At 36.3% G+C, this 24,627-nt stretch overlaps 1 protein-coding gene across 3 annotated transcripts; it reads left to right on the forward strand.

The window, feature by feature from the left end:
- The first annotated feature begins 1,886 nt into the window (after positions 1–1,886).
- Positions 1,887–23,465, forward strand: LOC127934376 (E3 SUMO-protein ligase PIAS1). Of its 3 annotated transcripts, none has more exons than XM_052531713.1 (14): positions 1,887–2,034; positions 10,332–10,776; positions 16,084–16,168; positions 16,462–16,509; positions 16,868–16,958; positions 17,320–17,454; positions 17,542–17,647; positions 17,956–18,029; positions 18,377–18,537; positions 19,352–19,482; positions 19,640–19,838; positions 20,116–20,255; positions 20,849–20,889; positions 21,085–23,465. In XM_052531713.1, the coding sequence occupies exons 1-14, from the start codon at positions 2,011–2,013 to the stop codon at positions 21,391–21,393; spliced, it is 1,989 nt and encodes a 662-aa protein (XP_052387673.1). In that variant the 5' UTR covers positions 1,887–2,010; the 3' UTR covers positions 21,394–23,465. The 3 variants fall into 3 exon arrangements, with proteins under 3 accessions (XP_052387673.1, XP_052387674.1, XP_052387672.1); XM_052531714.1 differs by lacking the exon at positions 1,887–2,034 and adding an exon at positions 8,678–8,802; XM_052531712.1 differs by lacking the exon at positions 1,887–2,034 and adding an exon at positions 8,695–8,769.
- Positions 23,466–24,627: the final 1,162 nt, after the last annotated feature.

Raw genomic sequence — 24,627 nt, forward strand, 5'->3', positions numbered from 1 at the left:
TTAATTTCCATAACAATGAACCACATTTGCATCTGTAGAAGTCCCGAAGAACAACATGACATTGATATCAAAATCTTTCTAGTTTGAATATTCCTGCACATAATTCCACGAAAAGTACTCTATCATTATGACAGTTCTTATTAGGGCAGAAACCCAAGAATTTGTTAAAAATATACATTTCTGTTTTGTATATACTGTTGTGTGGGATATACATATTGACTGGGTGGATTTATCTTCACCCCTTTGTTAGACGTTGATTTTTGGTTTATTGATGAGTTGAATATATTACTATCGATTATAATTCTATAATCAAAAGTTTTATATAATCAATAATCTACTTTTGATCTAATAGATTATTATTGATCGAAACACTTATTCATACACTTATGTTGTACTTCATTTATTGATTTTTATATACCGAAAAATAATTAAGTATTATTTGTAAATAATAATTGTATGTTTTTTTTGTTTAATGCTCATAAGCAGCATGAGACTGGTGTCCCTTCATCTAAAGGCCAACTCCTGAAGGTCAATGGCGCATCACAAGTATCCACTAACACTAATTCTTAGCATTTGTAACTGATTTTACAACTCCATTAGTTTCTATCTCCATTGTTTCAGCTGTTCACGACAACAACCTTGAAGATGAGAAGGTATTGTCTAGTTATTTCCTCCGAGCCCATCACCACAGAACATGTACTCATGGACAGCATCACAAATAATGTGACCCTATATCAGCTCATGAAATGTAGGGTAAAAATTAATGTCCTGTCTCTATAATTACTGCTATTATGTAGTTAGCTGTATAAGTTTCTACTGTAGAATCTTAATATGTCGCATAAATAGATTTGAACAATTACGTCTAAATCGGAAATCTGTTTTGCTGACTTCTGCTTGTAGAATTGGTTAGGGTTAGGAGGACTGTAACTCTTAATCTAACTACTGTCTATTGGACAAGCTGTTTTCCTATTGGACAGCACAGTTTAATTCTTTGCAATTATCCAGCACAGAAAAGTAGAATAATCATCATAATGGCTTTGTTCTGACACAATAATAAACCAAAGTAAAACTATTTGATGATAAGAAAAATTATAAAAAGAAACTGCGTAAAAATAATAAATCCTCATGAGTTTGACTGCCCTTTAATACAGGAAATAAGAAATAGGGAAGGCGGTGTCCACTCAGGGACAGTTACAATAAAAGGTATGAGTCTGCCATCTAGTGGACACAGATCATGTTAGTAATCCCAGACTCGAAATAGGGTTCAAATTAGTTTAGTTCGTGTTATACACTCGCTTGGTTCTTTAACTTTTCTGCTTAAAAGCTATCCTACAGAGTGTTTAATTCACCTCACACATACATGAACTAGACAATAATTCATGTATTTTAACTGATGGGATAAAAAGCAAACAGCAGAAATGTTACAAATAAAACTTAGGCAACTAACGTTAGATGTTGACGATTTGATAAGAGGTAAATTCAACTCACATTTCAGGATTTTATTTGTATTTATTAAAATCAAAGACGAAAGTTGTCAATGACTTTAGCACTGTTTAATGTAAATGTTATATGTGGTTTTGACTGGATAAATGAATCATCATTGCAACAAAAAAATGCACGTGATTAAAAATCACAACATTGCATAATCCCGTTTTCCCCCATGTTTTATAAAACGAACTGTTCATTCTCTGAATTCCCATTATTGATCAGATGACAAAACCGAATGCAAATTGCATGTGATTATCTGGAAAGAAAGCACCCTTACATTTTTTTGTTTGTTTGTTTTGTTTAATCAGTAGCTGTAACAACGTCAACACCTTTCCGAATTGTATAACATGATGAATCTAACCAGAGAGAGCGTTTCGTATGATGCCATATTTTCCATTGAAGCACCGTGAGATCCCATTACCCGCGCTCATTTTTGAACTAGAGGGATTCCCGAACATTTGAACAAGCTCACGTCTTGGTCACGTGCCAAGGCTCCGATCACGCCTGCGCCAGAGATACAAGATGGCGGAGAGTGCGGAATTGAAGGTAAAGTGTTACCCGCTATTTACTTTCAATATAGCCTTTATACAAGACCTGTTCGGCAATGTTTCGCGTCTGACTTGTTTCTGCGATTGACTTTTGAAAGAAACGACGTTCCGTATTTGATTTAAAGGCGCTTTATGAGCAGTTTTGAACCCTGTTAAAGATACACTGTTATTGTTGTGATGGATCCAGCTATCGTTAGCTACCTGCTAACCCGTACAGCTGTCTGCCTGCTCGTGTGAAATTAGCTCTCTTCCATCTGAATTAAGATATGTATGCTGTTAATTGTTATTTAAACGGTTAAATTAAGTGATTAAATAGTCCATGGATATTCAGAGGAGTCAATAAGTGTGAAGCAGCATGTGGGTGGTGCGTAGGCTGCTAACAGCCTGGAGATTCGGTACTTTGACAGTTAGGACTTTGTTAACCTGATGAATTTATAAAAGCAGACAACTACTCAGTCCCATAACCTAGGTATCTGACAACGAAGGCTGAATTTTAGGCTTCACAGACACGTTTGAACATTTGAATCGAGTGTGTGACATCCAGAAATGTTGTGTTTACACAGCACCAGATTTTGAGATGCAGCCATTGACCACGGCCTGTTTCTTTAGTTTCACTGTGATTAAGTTGGACGTTCGTTTCAAGTTGGTGTGTGTTTAGCTGGTGATTACAAGGTGATGCTGTGAGATCCGTTGTCCTGCATTTAGACAATATGTGAAGACAAATGTGTGTGTCCTCTGTCATTGTTGTTTATTTTGATGTGATTGTTTGAGTCACACCAATGTTGTTTTAATCATGATTTGGATTGCTAGTGATATTAAAATTTAAAATTAAAATTAAAATTTTGTCAGCTCTTTGTTGTTGTACTATACTGTTACATCTAGACCTCTAAACTGGCTCTGATTATTATCAATTCGACAGAATACTGTCAAAAGAGTTAGGGAGCAGACCAGTTAGCTGCAATATTTTCCAAATAGGGTTGGAACAATCGATTATTTTGATAATCAATTAATCTAATGAGTATTACATTGATTAATCGACTAATCATCAATTAATTTAACTGATTAATCAGTAGGCTTTGTTCTATTATTGTGCTTTTACAATTAGTTAAAATACTGAATACACATATTCAAACTAATAAATAAAACATGATAATCACTTCAGTCAAATGTCAAACAATTATATTACTATTGTACTAATTATATATATATATATATATATATATATATATATATATATATACATATATATATATATATATATATATATATATATATATATATATAATACACACACACAATACAAATAAACGTATTTGGCACACAAAATGAGATGACAGACTCTCTCATTTACCATTTAATTAACTGAATGAAGAAGTAATTGACTGACTGAATGCCTAACATCTCCTTTTTGTAAGAGGTATATGGAACAAAATAAAGTGCTAAGACATTTTATTTTGTTCGAACATTAGCTCTCTTAAAGCACCTTATAATGTTATAGTAATCAATAGAGTCCTTGGACCCATTCTTCGTATGTCGCTAACTCAGATTTGATATTTGACGATTTGGCATGATCTTGGATTGGTTGGTTCTTCGATGCCTTCGTTTCCTTGTAAAAATATAGAAATTTGTCAAGTCTTTCATCCAGTGTCTTTTTTAACTGTTGTTATTAGGTTGCTGTCTTGTCGCCAGCAAAACATTGCTAAAAACTTTTTTTTTTTTTTGCAGAGAGCAAAATTACCCATGTTGCTAATAATCCAAATAACTTTTTTTTTTTTTGCTGTCATAAAATAAGTTAACCAGATAGTATCAACATTACAGACTGAAAATAATTGGCATGAATGTGAATTAAATGATTAACTAAATGATTAAATTAAATTGACTACTGTGTTATGCTACATTTTGAAATGGGTGGTTTTAAATTTTTGTCTGTTGTTTTTTTTTTTTTTTTTTATGTATGTGTAATATTTTTGCTCTTATGTAAAGCACTTTGGTCAGCCAGGAGGCTGTTGTAAATGCGCTATACAAATAAATTGAACTTGAACTTGAACTTGATTATAAAAGTGTAAACATTCTCAGATTACATTTTTTTAATCTTCTGTGTCCATAATCACTTACTGAAATCAAAAATGTTTTATTTGCTTTCCGTGTTCAACGTCAAAACCTTGTGACCCACCACTGTCTGAAATAACTCCTATAATAAAATCCTGTCTTAAGATAATGATAAAATGTACACCTTTTGTAATACCTCTAGTTATAACATGTTATTGTGAAATTTAGTAACTAGCTTTTACAGTTGCATATCATAATGTTTATCATGATCTTAAACCTTTATCAATGTGTTTGGTGTATCAGTCAAAACAAAAAGTTCAGTTTAAACCTCTTCCTGGTGGTTAATGAAACTGGTGGTTTTTTTAAACATTTATGGTTTTCAAACATTTAGTTTAATTTATGTTATTGTTATTAAACTTCAACCCATTTGTGGGTTATGAAGGAAGCAAGTCTGCTTTACGCAGTTACTCAAATGATGTCCTTTCAGAGAAGTGCTTCCTAAAGAGGTTATGTCTTAATCATAAGTTAGTCCAGGCTTATGATAACCACACTTATTGAAACTACTATAAACTTATTGTTGATTCAAGCAATTGTTTGATTAAATGCATCTTTTTAGAGAAGTAGTATACTATTCAGTGCTGAGTTTCCCAAAACCTTCGTTATTCTAAGAAGTTTGTAAAAATGATCATACGACTGATGTTAATACTACTGTCTGTCTAAAAGCATTGTAACTTAAGTAGCAGTTGAAAATCATCGTAGATCTATGAGTGATCATATAGACTATATTATTATGTAAAGTATAATACGTATTAATATAATGTAATATTTATTTTATCTTAGTTGTCTGGAACACCGCATTTGGTTAACATTTTAATAAATGAGTGTGTACTACAATTACGAGCCATTCTATAAGGTGACATTTCAGACATTTAGTTTAGTGGCTCCTAACTAGCACTTAAAGCACAGCTACGTGCAATTGTGTAAGTGTATTTTTGGGAAGCGCACGTGAAACAATAACGAAAGATTGTAAAATGACTCGTAGAAAACGCTCTTAAGCTCCAAGATCAATCATTATCGAGAAACACAGACCAGGCTTCTATTAAATCAGAGATCAGAACAATTTATATAAATAGATTCACATTTATAGCATTTTATACAATACTGATAGTTTCAAAGCAGCTTCAAAGTAACAAACAGGAAAATAACATTATTAATGTTACAAAGTTATGAAATTAATATTTTTTTTAGCTCAGTAACCACCAATATTGCAATGTTGTTTTTATGAAATAAACTTAGTTCAAATAAAGCAGCTCTATAGAGGATACGTGTTATTATTCATCTGAGGTTCCTCTCAGTTCTTTAGTTAAATGCAATCTTGTTTTTCTAATACAGGGGGTGGCCAATGTCGGTCCTGGAGAGCCGCAGTCCTGCAGAGTTTCACTCCAACCCTAATCAATCAGGATCTAAGGGTAACTAGAAAGCTACAAGCAGGTGAGTTTTTATCAAGGTTGGAGCAAAACTCTGCAGGACTGTGGCTCTCCAGGACCGGCATTGGCCAGCCCTGTTCTAATATTTTCTGCAAGGTATCTTTTTCTTTATAAATGTCGGTTTCTTTTTTTAACATATTGAATTTTGTTTGTTTAAACAGACAAAGTCACTGCGGCTTTTTAGGAGATTTTCATGACCTATTGTCGTGTTTCCTCCGGAATCACCCGGAACTATTGTAACAATGAAATCACAATGCTGCATGAACTCAACCAATCACCATGTTTAGCACCCAAGTCCCGCCCCCCGAAAGTTCCGGACCTTTGAAAAAGTACTACCTCGCCAACAGGGACTTTCTGAGGGGCATTTTTTTTTACCTGGAACTGCTGTGGAATCACACTGAAAACCAGTCCATAGTCCCATAGTCTCTGGGTAAAGTTCCAGTGGTGGAAACGCGGCTTATGGTACTTGTTTCTATAGCTGCAAGTTCACTTAGGGTGTACTCACACTAGGCACGGTTGCCATGAACCGGGCCCGAGTACGATTGTCCCCCCTCCCCACTCCCCTTCTGGCCTGCACTCACATATAGCGTTTCAGCATTCGTGCTGGAGCACGCTTATGTCATTATGGTGCGATGGTTTCGGGATAAACAGGAAGAGCGGCGCTCTCTGAACGCAATGGAGTACATCTCTCTGTTTTCTTTGTGGATAATTTTGTGTCGTTTGGTCCACAGCCCTCTCACAGCCTGTTGTTAAACAGATGTGTCGCCTTAGTGGCGCGAAAATTTTCACGTAATCGCGCTGCTCGTATGAGGATGTTTGCAATATACCAGCTGAAGTGCAGCAAGGACTTTGCAGATTTTATTTTTTATGCATTTTGCACCTCTGCCGTAGACCAAAGCGACCCTTTCCCTGCCATGTTGGTTTTGGAGCGTCGCAAAACCGTGACGCAACGCGTCCTTTTCCGTGCTCCAGCACGGTTAGCGCTCACACTGCATGCGAACCGCGCCAGACTCCAACTGAACCGTGCCCTGGCCCACCTCTTCCAAGCGGGCCAGGGCCGGCCAATCGAGCCGTGCCCGGGCACGATTAGGAGCACTCACACTAGTCAAACGAACCACGCTTTGGTGGTCAAACGCACCCGGGCACGGTTCAAACTGGCTAGTGTGAGTACACCCATAGCTTGTGTAGAAATCGTGTTCAGCATCCTGCTGTTTGTAGAGGTATATTTAGATATGTCTGTTTACAGACCCAAGAGCCCATTTCCCATAGGTATCAGTGTCATTGAGAGATGACAGTAGAGTGTAAATAGTCTTCAGAGATTCATTAGAGATCATTAATTTGACCAAAAGTTATAGCAAAGATATTTATTATGGTACAAAAGATTTGTATTTTAAATAGCCGGTGCTATTTTGAAAATGTTTTATTAATCAAAGAATAATGACAGGAATCAAATGTGTGTCATGATTTCCACAAATGTATTAACCAGAACAACTGTTTTAACATTAATAATAAAAAAAATTTCTTGAGCACCCAATCAGCATATTAGAATGATTTCTGAAGGGCCATGTGACACTGAAGACTGGACTAATGGCTGCTGAAAATTCTATTTTGCCATCGCAGGAATAAATAGCATTTTTTAAATATAATGGAGTCGAACAGTTTCTTTTAAATTGTAATAGTTTCTAAATATAACTGCCATGGTGAACAGAAGATATTTTTTTCAAAAATATTTGAAAAATCCTACATATCTCAAACTTCTGAACATAGTGAAGGTGGACTATGCCTGTAGTTGTAAAAGTCCACAGAGTTTAGAATTCCTTAGAATCACAAAACGATCCCTGCTTGCTTAATCATCAGGACGTTTATATATATATACACATAGCTCAGGGTCTACTTCCTATTCCTTTGTCTTCACAGGGTTATTGGTCCCTCATGAGAATGAGCTCATCCTAATAAACCGTTTAAACTTCACCCTGCTCTCTACTCCCTGTTGACTAGGGGATTCAACTATGGGCCAAGAGTTTCCTCCTTTTTTTTTTTTTTTTTTTTTTTTTTTTTTATACAGGTTGTGGTATTTTCATTTGCTTTAGAAGTATGAAAGAATAAACATTCTGAATCTGAACCCATGCTATGATTTACCAGAAACATCAGGCTTTCCCATGAGTGCTTCTTGCTTCACCAGACTTCTTGATCCCTTCTAGGTTTACACTATTCCTCACTACAATAGGACGAGAGCAAGAGTCTGATCATCTGTCTGCGCTGGCGGTGAAGGCGTTTATTTGTGTTGGGGAGGTGGGGTGGGTGGAAATTAATAAAGTGTTTGTGTCAGTATTTGTGTGAACAGTCCAGTTGGCACTTGGCAGTAAACTGGGTTGGAGAAATATGAGCCTCTGTTGGTCTGTGGTTTTCTTGTTTTCCCTGGAGCTGTGCTCCACTGCTTTTGTTATGAAAGCTCACCGACCCAAGCTTAGGCTTGATCTTCCCTTCCCCCACTATATTACCCTCTTCACCTCTCTACTTGCCCATAGATTTTAATAGAATCCAAATGCTGGTACCACCAACACAGCCCTTTATAGTCTCAAAATATCTATGAACGACTTGGGAGGTAAAGTCTGCACATGAGAAGTCACTTTGTTCCCACACGTCGGTGTTAATGTTTGGTCAAAAGCTGTACATGAGGGCTGTCATAATTACAGGTCTGCATCGCAAGGCAAGCAAACCAACACAATACAAATGTTACTTAAAAATCCCTTAAAAACCCGACGATCTGCATTTGGCAAACTGAACTAGAGCTGAAGATCTTTGCCCGAACCCGATGGGACCCGACGATTCTAAATTAATACTTACCATTGACAGAAACAGTCAGCTCTACTACCTTTTCTTTAGCATTTAAATCTTTATTACTGGCAATACTTGCGGTTCATTAATAACTTTGTTTTACTACCTCCACGAGTGCTGTCTATATTGCATTGTTTATCTAAAAGTGCTCTATTCCTTTACACCTAGCCAAAAAGCTTTAATTATATGCATTAATGCTGTAATTGTTACATTTTTGTGTCAATCCATGTTCATATCTACCACAAACATATGTTGTTACTTTAATTCAGCACTTGCAGCACAGCAGAAATAGACTATAGATGATCTCTGCGCTTCTGAGGATGCACGGCTCCTGGAACGCACTGCCGGACCGCAACCGGGTGAAGTGTGAATGCTTTACACCATTAATATAAGTGAGGGAAAAAAATACACACTGCAAACATAGTATTATGATGTGAACCTGGCATTATTTTTTTGCGCTGCGAGTGTGCATGAGCACTCAGTCTCCAGTAGATCACGTGATTGCTGAATGTTCTAAACACTGGCAAGAAATACAAATAAATTCAGTTTATTAACTTAAGTGACGATGCGACACTGCCTCGGTTGTGCAAGTGACAATTCCTGTGGCAACTGTGCGGATTGCTTATAGTGCAGACGTGATGTGATTTGAAGCCATGTGTGCATTTTGAGAGAGAAAGAGAAAGCGCTCGCGGTGATTCACTCACGCTGATTGTGAAATTATGTCTCGCAGAAAGTTTCAAATTACTTTAATTTATTTAATAAAGATATATGAACTGTACCTCACCTTCAGCATTATAATGATTTAAACCGCGCCTACAGAGACTGAGACGGTGCCAAACCAAAACAATGACTTTACTCAACAGTTCTTCTCTGTGGTGTCAGTCTCTGCAGGCATTCATGAGAGTACCACGATGCATGCGTGTGATACTGCATCGTGGTACTCTCGTGAATGGCAGCGGAGATTGACACACAAGAAAATAATTGTTTAATAAAGAGATTATTTTTGTTTTCTTTGCACACTAAAAGTATTCTTGTAGCTTCATAAGATAAAACATGGACTATTTTATCTATGTCCTTAGTCCTTACTACGTTTGGGTGGACTATCCCTTTAAATCACCATCATTAAAAATGGGGCACATAGACACTAGTTACCATGAATTCGGTTGACTAATGTTTAAAAAGAAATTAAGCGATGACTCTGTGATTTCACCTCGGAGATGTGTGTCTGTCAGTAGTTGCAGCAAGTAGAAATGGGTTGCAAAATCTAAAAAAAAAATACCCCTACTTTTCAGATATTTTGGGTGTTTTTTTTATTTTCTTTAAGAATGTATATTTTTATTCAGTAAAGATGCTTGAAATTGATCAAACGTGACTGAAGTTATAATGGTTTAAAAGATTTGTAATTCAAATAAATGCTTCCTTTCGAATTTTCTGTTTATCAAAGTAAAATGTTATAATGTTTCCACAAATAAATGAATCAACACAACCGTTAACATTGATTTTATACTGTGAAGTGTTTCTTAAGCATCAAATCGGCATTTTAGAATGATTTCTGAATAATTGTGTGACACTGAAAATTCACATTTTCTATCAGGGGAATAGATTGCTTTTTAAAATATATTAAAATTGAGAACTTCTTTTAAATTATTTCAAAATATAAAAGTTTTATGATGTTACTATTTTTACTATTTATAAAAAAAAAAAGATATTTTTACAATATAAAATGTATAAATAAATTACAAAACCTCAACTATTTACTCTATTTTACTGTACTATTTACTCAACCGTATGTTGTTCCTATACAATATGTTTTTCCCCTCTTGGCTGAACTGTTTCCTTTAGCTTAGTTAGATGCACTCTTAAATATTTGTTTTGTCAATTGCATAATTTAACTCCTGTTTCTTCTCTTTTTTTAAAACAGCAAATGGTGATGAGCCTCCGTGTCTCAGAGCTTCAGGTTCTTCTGGGATATGCAGGCCGCAACAAACATGGAAGGAAGCATGAACTCTTGACCAAAGCGCTACATTTGTTGAAAGCCGGCTGCAGCCCTGCTGTGCAGATGAAGATCAAGGAGCTCTACCGTCGCCGCTTCCCCACAAAGATGGTGTCCCCGACAGACCTCTCCCTCCCTGGCCTGCACTCCGTCACCGGAGGGGCTCCTGCAGGCCTGCCCACCAGCCTGACACAACTGGGATTTGATGGACATGGCTCACCATCTCTATTACCCGTCGCACTGCTCGGGCCAAAGCACGAGCTGGGTCTGCCTCATCTGCCCTCAGCCCTTCACCCAGTCCATCCAGATGTCAAGCTCCAAAGGCTGCCATTCTATGATGTACTCGATGAGCTTATCAAACCCACCAGTTTAGGTGAGTAACAGGAATGATCTCTAACAGTTGATTAGTTTAATATTAAGGTTGAATCGCTTCTACAGTAATGAATCTAGAAATTCAGCTTGTTGGTTGTTGTTACAAGGAGTTTTCAAACTTTCTGATGCCAAAGAGTAGGGTTTTAACTCTTTAATGCATACCATCACACCGGTGTGATCAGTCTTGGCTGGTCCCTGAAGCGTACGATCACTCCGGTGTGATTAGAACTTTCAGTGAGTCACGTCTAGGGGTGCACGATATATATCGGACTAGTGTTGTCAAAAGACCGGTACTTCGGTACGTTGGTACTAAAAAAGTGATAATGTGACTGTACCAGGTTTCTTTAAGTACCGGTGGTAGCGAGTACCCGCTCAACCCGGTTCTTGACGCATACAGCGCTATAATTTCCGCGAAGCAGAAAACGCGGATGGAATCTCAAAATCCAGTCATTAAAATGAAACTTGCATTTTAATATGGACAGTCACGGAATTTGTCAAAGTTAGCATAAATTAATCAAATCAAATCTCCATATGGACCAGTATCTGTAAATGTTAAGCCGCAAAAGTTGGTTGAAATATGAAACCTGCATGTTCTGCGCGTCTCTGTGTGAATGGATGAATGTTTGTTTACTACATAGACTGAAGCGCGAGAATTTCATTACATAGAATTACATAGAATTTCAGCATCTGCCGTCTCAATGAGGACATAAATACATAAACAACAGCTGCTCTATGTGAAATCATGAACCTTATGGAATTTACAGTTTATTAGAGACTGGGTTTACTGACTAGATGCGCATTAATCATTGGCCGATATATATCGTGCACACCTAGTCACGTCATCATGTTCAACTGAATTTAAATATGCTTTCGAGCATTGGCTGGTTGCAAAGCCATATCGGATGTGCTGAGCACTTGTCATATCACAAATAGTCAGTGTTTCCAACCATTTAATGCTTATTTTAGGTTTCAGACATTTAAATAAACATAAGTACTAGCACTAGTACTAGTTTGTAAAATACACGCTAATGTCTATAGAAACAGCATCAATGATCTTTACAAATATAATCTATGTTTTTATTGATATCATATACAGATTGTGTAGGTAACTATAAAGTTTACTCTGCTCTTCTCCCAGTTTACCGGAGATCTACTTTAATGTGTATCGGGAGGAGAGGATGAAATTGCGTGTTGTAAATCCTACAGCTCGGATTCAGCACAAACTAACATGGCGAACTAACTAATATATTTACTTGCACATATTTCAGAATTGGAATACAAGTTATTTCATAATATAATGAGCATGTCTGTGAATATTTTGAATAAAACAGGAAAATTTCAATAAAAGCAATCCATGTGACATACAGATATATTGTGGCTGTGTTGTCACATGACAAGCATGATGCTCCGCCATGGAAACAATAAGGCAGTACATTCTAAAATTAATATTTTAAAGTCACGTGTGAAAAGATGAAAACTGATGAATCGCAATGAATAGTTTCCAAAATAACAGATTGTGTTAACATAATGTATGTGTGTATATTTAAGAAATATATGTAATATATATTTATGTTTATCAATTTTCATAAATTTTATAGCCCTACCAAAGAGGACCCACAAATATGGTGAAAACCCTAAAGTTATCTCTATATTTTTATATGTAATACTGTGAGAGAAATAATTCTAGTTACACTTTATTTTAAGTTGAATGTATTTATTTACAGTGTAATAACACAAAGAGATATTGAGTGATACTTATTAACTACATGTTTATAGTATATGGTAAAGGTTAGGCTTAGGGTTTTTGTCGGCTTAGTTGTAATTATGCACATTTGACTGTTATTTCTTAGTAATTATTTGTAATGTTCAACTACGTCACCTTAAAATAATGTTATGTTATTGAATTAAAAAACACATTGATTTGTTTAAATAATTCACTTTTATATTTGTCATGTATTTGTGTCCATGGCAAAATATTTTCTGGAAATATTTATTTATATATAATATTTATGTATTGGGTTCTATTTCTTTCTGTCCACAATTAGTGTAATGTTATATGTAGGCTATATCTTATTTAATAAACCTCTTAAGTTAACATGTTATCTTTGACCGTCCAAAAAATTTATCTTTTACAAATTTTACAGGATCTGGTTTGAAAACTCCTTATTTAACCTTTTTACTGTATTTAAAAGCTTCACTTAACATCCGTAAGGAAATGCATTGATCAGGAGCTTGTGGACATGAAGTTGCCTTTAGACTAACTAGGTATTCCGACAACCCACCCACTAATCGATTTTGAACATTTTTAATTTTGTGAAATTTTATGAAAAATGTAGGCCTCTTGTGAAGGCTTTAGCTTCTCCTGCCTATACAAACATAAAGCTGCTCTTCAAGTGATTTATGGCTTATCAGATTGGACAAGGGTCACCTGCGCTATATTTAGTCATCCGGCTCATGCTAAGAATAAAAGGCCAATATCAATGGAAAGAATGTGTGTTAATATATTTTTGCAGCAGGTTTAAGTGTTATGTTCATTTACTGGTTTTGGTCTGTGAAATGTTCAGAAAACTAGTGTTTAGTGTTTTCACTTCAGGACATGTTCAGAAAACTAGCGTTTAGTGTTTTCACTTCAGGACGTTTAAGATTTTTATGTGGACTTTTCAAGCGCAAGCCTGTCATTTTATTCTTTAAACGAAAATGAATGCCAAAGTAAAGACTCAGAATAAATGTAAATGCCATCAAAAATGAGTTGCAGTTTGAGCTAATGCTTAGCTCATTTTGGAAGCAGGTTACCTTATTTCAAGTGTAATTTTCTTACAAACACTCTTATAGAGTTATAGAGCACTGATTGCCATATAATAAGTGCTTTTTGCTATGCAAGGCAAAGAACGCTGTAACATCATATTGCTTTTCAGGCAACTTAAAGGAAGCACAATGGTCCTTCACCCATATTGAGTTGAAGCCCCTTGGATTGAACATACTTTCTAGGTCAATGTGATTTATATGATTGGTGAATTTTGAGTTGAGAGAGCAACCAGTGTTGATGGATCTTTGGTTTACATAATCGGCTCACATCCTCTCTTTCCTCTTGAGTACAGATTAATCATCTGCCGGCTTCTCTGTTAAACTCACTCCACTTCAGTTGGAATAGATTTTCCTCTTCACGTGACTAAGTGGTTAGTGTTCACAAATAGGGTTGCATAAACATGGAACATTTCAGAAATATTCCAGAATTTTGAAAAACTTTCCCGGATTTTTTGGAAAGTTTCCGGAAATGTACAGGAAATTTTCACCCCAGACAAAAGACCTCTCATTTCAGTCTCTTTCATTGAGTACAGCCACTTATGTGTGCAGTGTGGAACACCTTTAGTGACGCAGATAGAGCTTCCTCTTATCTCTCTCACTCTCTCTTGCTCCTCAAACACTTGTTTCATTTAAGGAGATTGGGTTATATAATGTTATGTTATGTTTTTGGGGGGTATGTTGTAGAGTTTGACTTTGAACTAAACTGCACAAGTGTTTAAAGTAGTTCCACTGAAGAGGACCAGCAACCTTGTGTCTGTAACTGAGATGCTGCTTTGTTATCGTTTTAAGATAATTAACCTTATTTAACGTTGGATGCTTGGTCAAGGATGCTGTCGCAAAATATTAAAATATGCTACATAACCAGAGGTATGTGGACCAGCAGAAACCATTTACACTACAAAGAAGCTGGTCCTCTCTAATATTTTTCCTTTTCAGTGAACACATCATACTTGAGGCCTTTCCACTAGGGCTGCAACAAACCATTATTTTGATAATTGATTAATCTAACGATTATTAGAACGATTAATCAATTCACTGGTTAATCAGAACACTTTAATTATTCAGCATTTGATTTTAATTTTAACTAAATTTGAATAAGTTAAAATATTGATGTATACATATTCTAACAAATAAAAAAGGTAATCACTTGAGCTTTTGAAAATCATATCATGTAATCTCAATTATTATACAATTAATTTATACAAAAAAATATATTTGCCGCACAAAATGAGATGACGGAGAAACTCTCATTTACTGTTTAGTTAACCTTATGAAAAAGTCACTGAATTACATAATTCTGCCTGACATCTCCTTTTGTAAGTCAAATGGATAAGAAACAAACTAAAGGAAAGAGATAAGATGCTCTATTTTATATTATATTATATTATTTTATTTTATTTTATTATGAGAGTTTGAGAAATTTGACCATTTTTTAAAATGTGAAACATTTTTCTACACATGACATAAGAAAGCAAAAAGACATGATTATAACAATACATTTTCTGTATGTGTTTTGTATGCAACTCATGGTATTTTTATAGCAATAAAGGATGTTTATGACAAATATTAGCAGTGTAGCATTATTAAACACAAAGAGTGCATGTGTCTGCTTAATCAAGATCAACTATAGATTACAATCAGAAAGTTATTACAAGCACTTAATGGTTTAAAGTGGGTAAGCAAATACATTAATAATTACATACATTTTCAAGTGTAGCTTGATGCTAATTGTACTTCTAATTATATTTTAGATTGTAGCCTATTCTTGTAAGGATTAATAGATAGTTTTTGTTTCTATGTGTAGAACCCAACTTTGTTTATTTTAATTTAATGCTGTTTATTAAGCAGCAGAAGATGTTCAATACATTTACGAGATAATATCTGAGGAAAAATTCATTGTTTGTCGGTCCCACCTAACATGCAGGCGTGAATTAGCAGAAGGTGAACAATCTTTTTTGCGTTCGGTGTGAATGCACCGTTCGCCGGCGATTCACCTCGCTTTTTTGCATCACGTTTAGTATGGAAAGGCCTTTAATAAAGCATTTTCTTAAGACTGTGTGGAACAGAAAAGTCCCTCCTCTCACTTTTGCTACAAAGTTGGAAGGATACAGTTCTATAAAATGTTGTTTGTGTGCAGTATAAAAGTACTATTTTGAAAATTAGTGCTAAATTAATAAAATTGACTAGTTGGTAAGCTCCCCGATCGGGTTTTTTTTTTTTTTTTGTTAACAGAATGTCACATTAAAATGGTAAACACATTTGAATTTCAATTGCATTTGATTGCAGTAATTGCAGAATTTTTTTTTTTTTTTTTTTTTGTATTTAAATTCTTATTTTTTAGCTATTTTATTTTTTGTCTTAACGACTGACTTAATGACTTTTTCGGAATGAAAATGACTCACTAGCTTGGCTGACCTTTTTTTCTCATCTGTCATTTCATCCATAGAGTGATGTAATGGGTTCTCCGTCTTTTATAATCGTCTCCTCTCTCTTTGTTTTACAGCGTCAGACAGCAGTCAGAGGTTTCAGGAAACATGTTTTGCGTTTGCACTAACGCCTCAGCAAGTTCAGCAGATCAGCAGTTCAGTGTAAGTGTGGGGGGATATTAATTGACAAAGTTAGACAAGTTAACATGGAGTGCTTGAAATACCCTAATTTTGAGCTTGTAATACATTTCAGTCAGAACTGCAAACCTGCTGAATTTAAAACAACTGTTTAGCAGTTCATCTGGTCTTCTAGATATCTTCCTCTTGTTCTTACATAGCAGACAAAAGTGCTTATAAAACGTGCCCAAGCGAGCGGTCCTGTAGAATGTTTGGTATGCTTCTCTCTCCCACGCTCTATCACACATTCCTTTACTCCCATCCTCTTGTCTCAACAGGGACATCTCTGGGACCAAATGTGACTTCACCGTGCAAGTACAGCTAAGGTATGATAAGACAACAGTTTCCAACAAAAGTTCTCAAAAGCTCAGCTGGAACTTTTTAAAACTTAAAACATAATTTAAGTTAAATAATTAAAGTGTATCATTTTACTTGCCACCATTGTTAATGTTTTGTGTTATCACAAAATCTTATTATAATGTATAATGTTGCATTTAACATTTAAAATAGCATATTCTTTGCAGTTTAGAGTTCTGTGTGGTTGAATATTGAATATTTTCTGATTTTCTGTGTTGGAAGCTAACCTACCCCCATCTTCAGAGCTTTCTTTTGTTTGGGTTTCTGAGAGGGTTTTGGAAGTCTTTCCCACACATTCCTCAAAGAATCTCAACACATATTTTTCAGGTTTTGCTTATCAGAGACAAGCTGTCCTCAGGAAGATCATTTCCCACCCAACCTTTGTGTGAAAGTGAATGGAAAACCCTGTAACCTCCCTGTGAGTCAGGCTTTTTTTTTGGCCACAAAACGGCAGGAAACTTTTAGACAAATGAAAAAAATTATTAACACATGAATACTCAAATTTATAGTGTAAAGTATTTCGTAATTGTTTATACTCAGTTGAACCATTTTTGAGTCATTAAATGACAAACATTTTTTGAAATGGTACGAAACCTTCAGACAAATAGATGAAAACAAAGTATTTGGCACTTGAACCAGAACTTGTTTGAAAGATTTCTTGTTTTCAGCATCTTACAGCCTTTTCCTCCACAAATGTATATTTCAGATACATATGTAGTTTGTTGTTTCATGTTCTGGGCTGGCTGTTTATCTCAATGCTTTTTTGTGGTTGTCCTCAGGGATATCTTCCTCCAACCAAAAATGGAGTGGAGCCAAAGCGGCCGAGCAGACCCATCAACATTACCTCGCTGGTTAGGTTGTCTACAACAGTTCCCAACACCATTGTTGTGTCATGGACGTCGGAAATCGGAAGGGTAATGAATGTAAATCTACTCGAAATCTAATGGGTTTAAAAAAAATGGTAATTTTTAAGCCTTTTAAATATTTTGTTGTCCATACAGAGTTACTCCATGGCAGTGTACCTGGTCCGTCAGCAGTCCTCTTCAGTTTTGCTACAGAGACTACGGTCAAAAGGCATTAGAAACCCAGACCACTCAAGAGCACTCAGTAGGTTAACTCTGGACTTCAAACAGTTGAATTGAGTCTCAATATAGCTTAATGTTAATCAGACTAGTGCTAATTTCTTCCACTTCATGTATTTTTCAACATTTTAACTTTAGATTTTCAGGCTTTTTCCTACCAGTGCCCCAATTTGACATCTTCAACTATTGTTTTAATTAAGTGATTATCAAAATAAAGATGTTTTCCAATAACCTGCAAAGTTACTTCGCTTCCTGTTGTGAATATGATGGGAGATATTCAATGTTGTAAAAAAAGTGATCTGATTGATTTTGTATTCTGTGCTCACTCTTCAGTCAAAGAAAAGCTTACCGCTGACCCTGACAGTGAGATTGCCACCACCAGCCTGCGAGTTTCCTTGCTCTGTCCGGTATGTAATGGACCCTCAACCCTGAAGAAAGATTTGATTCTCTTCAGTGGGTTCTGTTAAACCTTGTAATGTTCCTTTTGACTCAATTGCATTAATCATTTTGTCAGAATAATGAAACTCTGCTTCTGTTCACTGTGACCACCGAGCTCTGCTTATGACTCTCTGATTTCCCATATTGTGTTCTTTGTCAGTTTAATATATTTGAGCGATGGAGAATAAACCACAAGCTAGCAGTTTAGAGATAAGAAACTTCTTTATTATCATCATTGTCATAAAGTTTGGAAGCAGTATGTAGCCTTATAATGAATGCTGACATAATGTGTGTCTATCTGTGTGTAACTGAACAGCTGGGAAAGATGCGACTGATGATTCCCTGCCGAGCGCTCACTTGCTCACACCTGCAATGCTTTGATGCTACACTCTACATCCAAATGAATGAGAAGAAACCCACCTGGGTGTGTCCGGTCTGCGACAAGAAAGCCCCATATGAGCACCTTATTATTGACGGGTCAGTGTTGATCTCGTCTTTTACACCTGTGATTGTGAGCCATCTGAAATATGCATAAACTATTAGCTTGCTTTAATGTACACTGCTGTTCAAAAGTTAGGGATCAGTATGATTTTTTTCTCTTCTGTTCATCATGGCTGCATTTATTTGATACAGAGAAAACCGTTATATTGTGAAATATTATTGCAATTTAAAAGAATGGTTTTCTATTTTAATATACTTTAAAATATAATTTATTGCTGGGATCAAAGCTGAATTCTCATCAGCATCATTGCTCCAGTCTTCAGTGTCACATGATCCTTCAGAAATCATTCTAATATGCTGATTTATTATGAGTGTTGTGCGGCTTCATATTTTTTTGGAAGCTGTGATAATTTTTTTCAAGATTCTTTGATGAATACAACTTGAAAAAGAACAGCATCTTGCTGATCCTAAACTTTTCAACAGCAGTATACATCATTGTCTACTGTGTATGAGCATTTATGCCCTACTGTTCAAAGAATTCGGGGTCGATAGGATTTTTAAAAATGTTTTTGAAAAAATTCATATGCTCACCAGGGCTGCATTTATTTGACTAAAAATATAGTGATATGGTAATGGTGTGAAATATTATTACAAGTGAAAATAACTTTTTTCTTTGAATATATTTTAAAATGTAATTTATTCCACTGAAGGCAAAGCTGAATTTTCAGCAACCATTACTCCAATATTCAATGTCAAATGATACTTCCGAGGTCATCCTGATTAGGTGATTGAGAAACATTTCTTATCAGTGTTAAAAACAGTTGTGCTGATTATTCTTTGTTTTCTACAGGTTGTTCATGGAGATCCTGAGCAGCTGTGTGGACTGTGATGAGATCCAGTTTAAAGAAGATGGCAATTGGGCTCCTATGAGATCCAAAAAGGTGGTACAGGAAGTGTCAGCCTCATCAAATGGCATTGAAGGTATTGTATGTTTGTTAAGAAGACTATAGACAGTTGTCTCAATTACACACACACACACAAACACACACATATATATACATACTAAAAGGTGTAGACATTTGCATGCTACATTCTTTTTGATTCAGTGAGGGTCTGTTTTTTTTTAATGCTTCTCTAGACTCGTGTCGGTCAGTTGTGTCAGACCACAGAAACAGTTCGTCCCATGGCAGCAGCAGTAAGAAAGTGGAGGTGATTGACCTGACACTGGACAGCTCCTCAGATGACGATGATGACGACGATGAAAATGAAAACGAAGAGCCTCCTCCTAAAAGAGCCTGTCCATCTCTATCACCATCCTCCCCACCTATCAACAAAGGGTAAGAATTTACATTTCTGTTATTGTGAACAGTATGTCTATTTTTTTTTTTACATTTTAAAACCCAACAAAATGTTTGTGAAAATGAAAAGTGTATTTGTAAGTTATTTTTTATAAGTGCAACATTGATTCATGTTTTGTCATCTAATGCAAAGATATTCACGTTTATATGTGATTTTAAATGTTATGATAATTATTGGAGGCACTGTTTGTACTACTTAAAATATAATTCTATATTTGACTAGTTTTACTAATCATTTTGTTCTATTTTGCTGCAGAGTGTTAAATCTGCATCATCAGGCGTCTCCACTGGCACGGGCTCCCAGCATGCCAGCAATGGAGACAAACTATATCCCTCCCCCTCCTCCTCTCATTCAAGACTACCGTCACTATTACCACACACCCAGTGACCTCTCAGGTACCGTCATCATTCCACTCAAATAATATTTCATCAAATATAATAGAGAATGTACTGGTACTGTTCATGTTGACTTGTCTTGGTTTTCACTACTGTTCAAAAGTTTGGGATCTGTAATATTTTGAAAGAATTTAAAATGTATTTTATGCTTCCAATGCCGTTTTTTTTATATAAATCAAAAATACTGTAAAACAGTATTGTCGTGAAATAGTGTTACTATTTTGTGATGACAAATGTGTGCTCAATAATTTTTTATTTATTTATTATTATCAATGTTGAAAACAGTCATGCTGTTTAATATTTTTGTGAAAACCATAATACGTTATTTCTTTCAGAATTCTTTGAATAGAAAGTTCAAAAGAACAGCATGTGTTTGAAATGGAAATCTATTGTGATATTACAAAAGCTTTTACATCCACTTTTAATCAATGTAATGCATGCTAAATAAAGTTATGTATTTCATAAAAAAAAATTTATTTAATCCAATGATCAAAGATTTAGTGTTTTAAAAATGTAAAAATACTTCATATAAAAGCTTATCAAATTATGCCAAACAACTTATTTTTATTTATTTTATTTTTTTTGTTCGACAGATCTGAATTTCTTCTCATTTTTACAAGGGGATAATCACCAGGTAAGTTCACGCAGCACATCACTGCTAGGGGGCAACATTGTACTCGAACAAACACCTGTGTTTAACCACATCTAATGGCGAATTAAATGGATTGGATACACTAGGGCCCAAATCTGACTGAGAGATAATTAGCATATACATTTATTTACTAAACATCAGCATAGCCTTAATTTGCTGATTTTATCCTCTCCACAGCATTATAACATGGTCATGGCCGCTGCAGCCGCCGCCTCAGCTTCTGCGTCAGAAGACCACGAGCTGCTGTTGAACCGCTTCATGCCCTATGGTTCCTCACAGCTCTTCCTGGAGCAGCCGGGGACGCCGGTGAACAGCTCACTAGTGCCAGCCAGCGGGGGCAGCAGCAGCGGAAGCAGCAGCAGTCTGGTATCTTCCAGCAGTCTGAGAGACAGCCACGCACACAGTAACGTGTCCCGCTCGCGCTCTGACGCTGCCGCCACATCAGTAATATACGGATCCATCCCTGACGTAATTTCACTGGACTGACCGCACCGGGGCGCCCCGCAAACAGACATGCCTTTATCACAAACAACAGGAGGAGCTCTGTGCACTCGTGATGGGATTTAGATGTGAATGGGATGGAAGGTGGGGAGACAAAAAAAGAGAACAAAGACTTTTGTAAAGAGAAGAATACATTTGCTGTGTACAGAGAAGAAAAATCTATTTTCAGTTTTACTTTTTGTATATAAACAATAGGACACTGCCTACCCAGTGAGTGACTTCAGTTGGTATTTTCTCCATGGATACTGAAGATGTTTTTCACTGCTCTGTGTGTCGTTCCTTGATTTATCTTATTCTGTACCTTTTATACTTGCTATTTTATTTAACTTCAAATAATTATTTCAGTCGAAGTAATAGAATGACAGTCATCTTTATAATTTTTTTTTTTGAAGACACTTCCTTAGCCATTGTTTGATCAGTGAGGGGGAAATCACATTATTTAATGCCATTATCCTGTGCAGGTAATTTATTGCTTTAAGTTATGTAGGACGTATGCTGTACAGAAGCATTCCCTAATGCCAATACAGAATCTAGCCACGACATGCTTGAAAAGAGGTCACGTCTTATTCCTGTTGCGCATTCTTTCTCATCCATCACCACATTAAGTATGTAAGAAGCGGAGTTTGGTTTCGGTGCCCAGATTTGCTGGTTAGTACCTGAGGGAAACTCTTGTACTTTTTTCCTGATGTCATATTGTTTGATGTTGTTTGTCTGAACTAAACCTCAAAAGATGAGGTGTGGTTCGCAAAAACAGCGCTGAGGGTATCAGACGCTACAGCATACCTCATTTAGTTTGTTGCAGATATGAAAGAAGAATAACCAGAATGATGTTTCAGTAGCCCCAGTGCAGACAATAATTATTTCCTCAAGACAGGAATCTGACAGAAGTGTAATATCCCACGGCAGCAGACCTTCAGATCCAAATTTGGTCCCAAGATTCCAGCTATTGAATGCCAGCTGACAGCTTTGTGTAAAAACGGCTAAACGCACTTGACATTTCCATTTGGAGTCTCCTCCAGTGAATGCTGTTATTCCATTTGTAATGTTAAGAATGCCATGTATGAAATGTCATTTTCCCAAGGTCTGTATGGTTTGGGCTTCAGTTGGGCTACAATCGAGATTTAGCTTTATAGATTTTCGAAGTGTTGCTTGGAAGGTGAGCTTATTGCAACATAATCTGTGCTATCTGTTTAAAATTGAATTAATTTATTTGATCTATATATTATATTTTTACTGTTTGATCATGCGTTGCTTTCATGCATTTCGTAATTATTTCAAGAGCTCTTAACACCTGCTTTGCATTGTACAATTAGCTAATTACCTGTCTTTGTCTCTCTTTCTCTCATATTTGTACTATATGAGACATCTGAGGCATTAATTCCACAATCATACTTGCTGTGTCACATTCAACTTTGGTTGAAATGAAACTGTTGTGTGCACATCCTCTGGCTTCATTGTGATGTGACAGCTGTTTTTGATTTGTCATTAATTCTCGTGCATTGAAAAAAGGTTGTGGAACAGCTAATGTTGGGCCTTGATAAATGTTAGCACACTTTTAATCTCTTGATGACAGCCAGTACACAAAAGAGTCCACAAACCTTTACACATTAGGGATTTTTGTCTTCAGTGTTGCAAATTAACAATTGGATTGCTGAACCCATGCTCATTTAATTTATATATTTTACCTTTGCACTGAGTTATGATAGCACACAAAATTGAGACCGCCATCATTCTGCACAAATCTCCCATTTGACATTGCACTGAAATCATACATTTCATGTGCCCACTGATCCGCTATGTCCTTGAAATATACCACTAGACAGTCAGTCTTGTATAGCTGTACCAATAACTGGCAAGTATGAACTCTCTGCCTTAAGTTCTTCTCTTACTGTATGGTACGCTATGAGAGAAACCATTATGTACAGGAAACCTATACCAGTTTGTACAAAATATTATATGAATTATTTATTATTTGAATTGGGATACATTGTTTACTAAATGAATGTTACTTGTTTATGTAGAGAGCGGTTTAGCTGTAATAAAACAAATACATTAAATCTTTTCTATTTCTGTCTTATCTGTATTTTGGTGTCTTTGTTTGACCCTTTGGTTGCAGAAATAAGGCTGTTTTTTGGTGTGTTTTTTAACAATTAGGAAATATATATATATTAGAAATTAAAGCAAGAAGATAAAGACATTGGAGGGTAAAAATTTGTTAAGTTCCTCTTGTGGTTTTTAATTGGATAGATAGATAGATAGATAGATAGATAGATAGATAGATAGATAGATAGATAGATAGATAGATAGATAGAATCAGGAAGGTCAGCATCTCCTTTAAGTACAACCTGGCCTGGCTGAAAAGCAAGCAGAGCTGTGGCTGAAGAAAATAGAAACATCCGGACTTCCAGGGAAATTCGAAGCATGGCTGTATCAGCATGGACTGCTTCCCAGACTGATGTGGCTGCTGGCTGTTTATGATGCCCCACTCACTGCAGTGGAAGGCGTAGAGTGTAAGATCAACACACACCTCAGAAAGTAGCTTGGAATTCCACCTAGTTTTACTTCACTGGGGCTATACATCAGATCAGGGCAACTTCAGCTACCTCTCTCTTCCTTGTTTGAGGAGTTTCAAGTAGCCAAATGTAGGGTGGCCATGACCTTCAGAAGATCCAGAAATAGGAAATTCAGTGAAGCCAGAATAAGATAAAAGGTCAGGATGAAAATGGGATGCCACAGCTTCGCTAGCCCTAGCTGAAGGGAACTTAAAGCTAAAAGACATCATTGGAGTCCTGTGTAGGACGGCAAGGCCTAGGCATGTCCCACTTTCATACATGGGGGAAAGCCAACTTGGTGGAAAGAAAAGCCATGATCCAGGGAGAAGTAAGGGATCTAGAGGATGAGTGAAGAAGGGCAAAGGCAGTGGAACTTGGATTCCCAGTCTGCCTGGACTCGGAGGGATCTCCCAAAGCGGAAAGTGTCATGGAATGATCTCTGGAGGCTGGATCCATACCGAATATCCTTTTTACTGAGGGCCGTTTATGACACCCTTCCTTACCCTGTGAACCTCCACAGATGGGGGCTGAGAGATGACCCACTGTGCAAGCTCTGTGGGCAGAAAGGAACAATGGCCCATGTCTTGACAGGTAGCAGTTGCTCAGGGCAGATAGATACAGATGGAGCAATGACAAATCCTAACCGTCCATGCTGATATTTTGGAGC

Source organism: Carassius gibelio, chromosome A18 (assembly GCF_023724105.1).
Source record: "Carassius gibelio isolate Cgi1373 ecotype wild population from Czech Republic chromosome A18, carGib1.2-hapl.c, whole genome shotgun sequence".
Classification (NCBI taxonomy): Eukaryota; Metazoa; Chordata; class Actinopteri; order Cypriniformes; family Cyprinidae; genus Carassius; species Carassius gibelio.

Coding starts and splice junctions, on each gene's coding strand:
- LOC127934376 (XM_052531712.1), top strand. CDS start 8,710: ATGATCTCTGCGCTTCTGAGGATGCACGGCTCCTGGAACGCACTGCCG. Junction 8,770..10,331: donor CACTGCCGGACCGCAACCGG/GTGAAGTGTGAA, acceptor TTTTTAAAACAG/CAAATGGTGATGAGCCTCCG. Junction 18,030..18,376: donor GAGTTTCCTTGCTCTGTCCG/GTATGTAATGGA, acceptor GTAACTGAACAG/CTGGGAAAGATGCGACTGAT.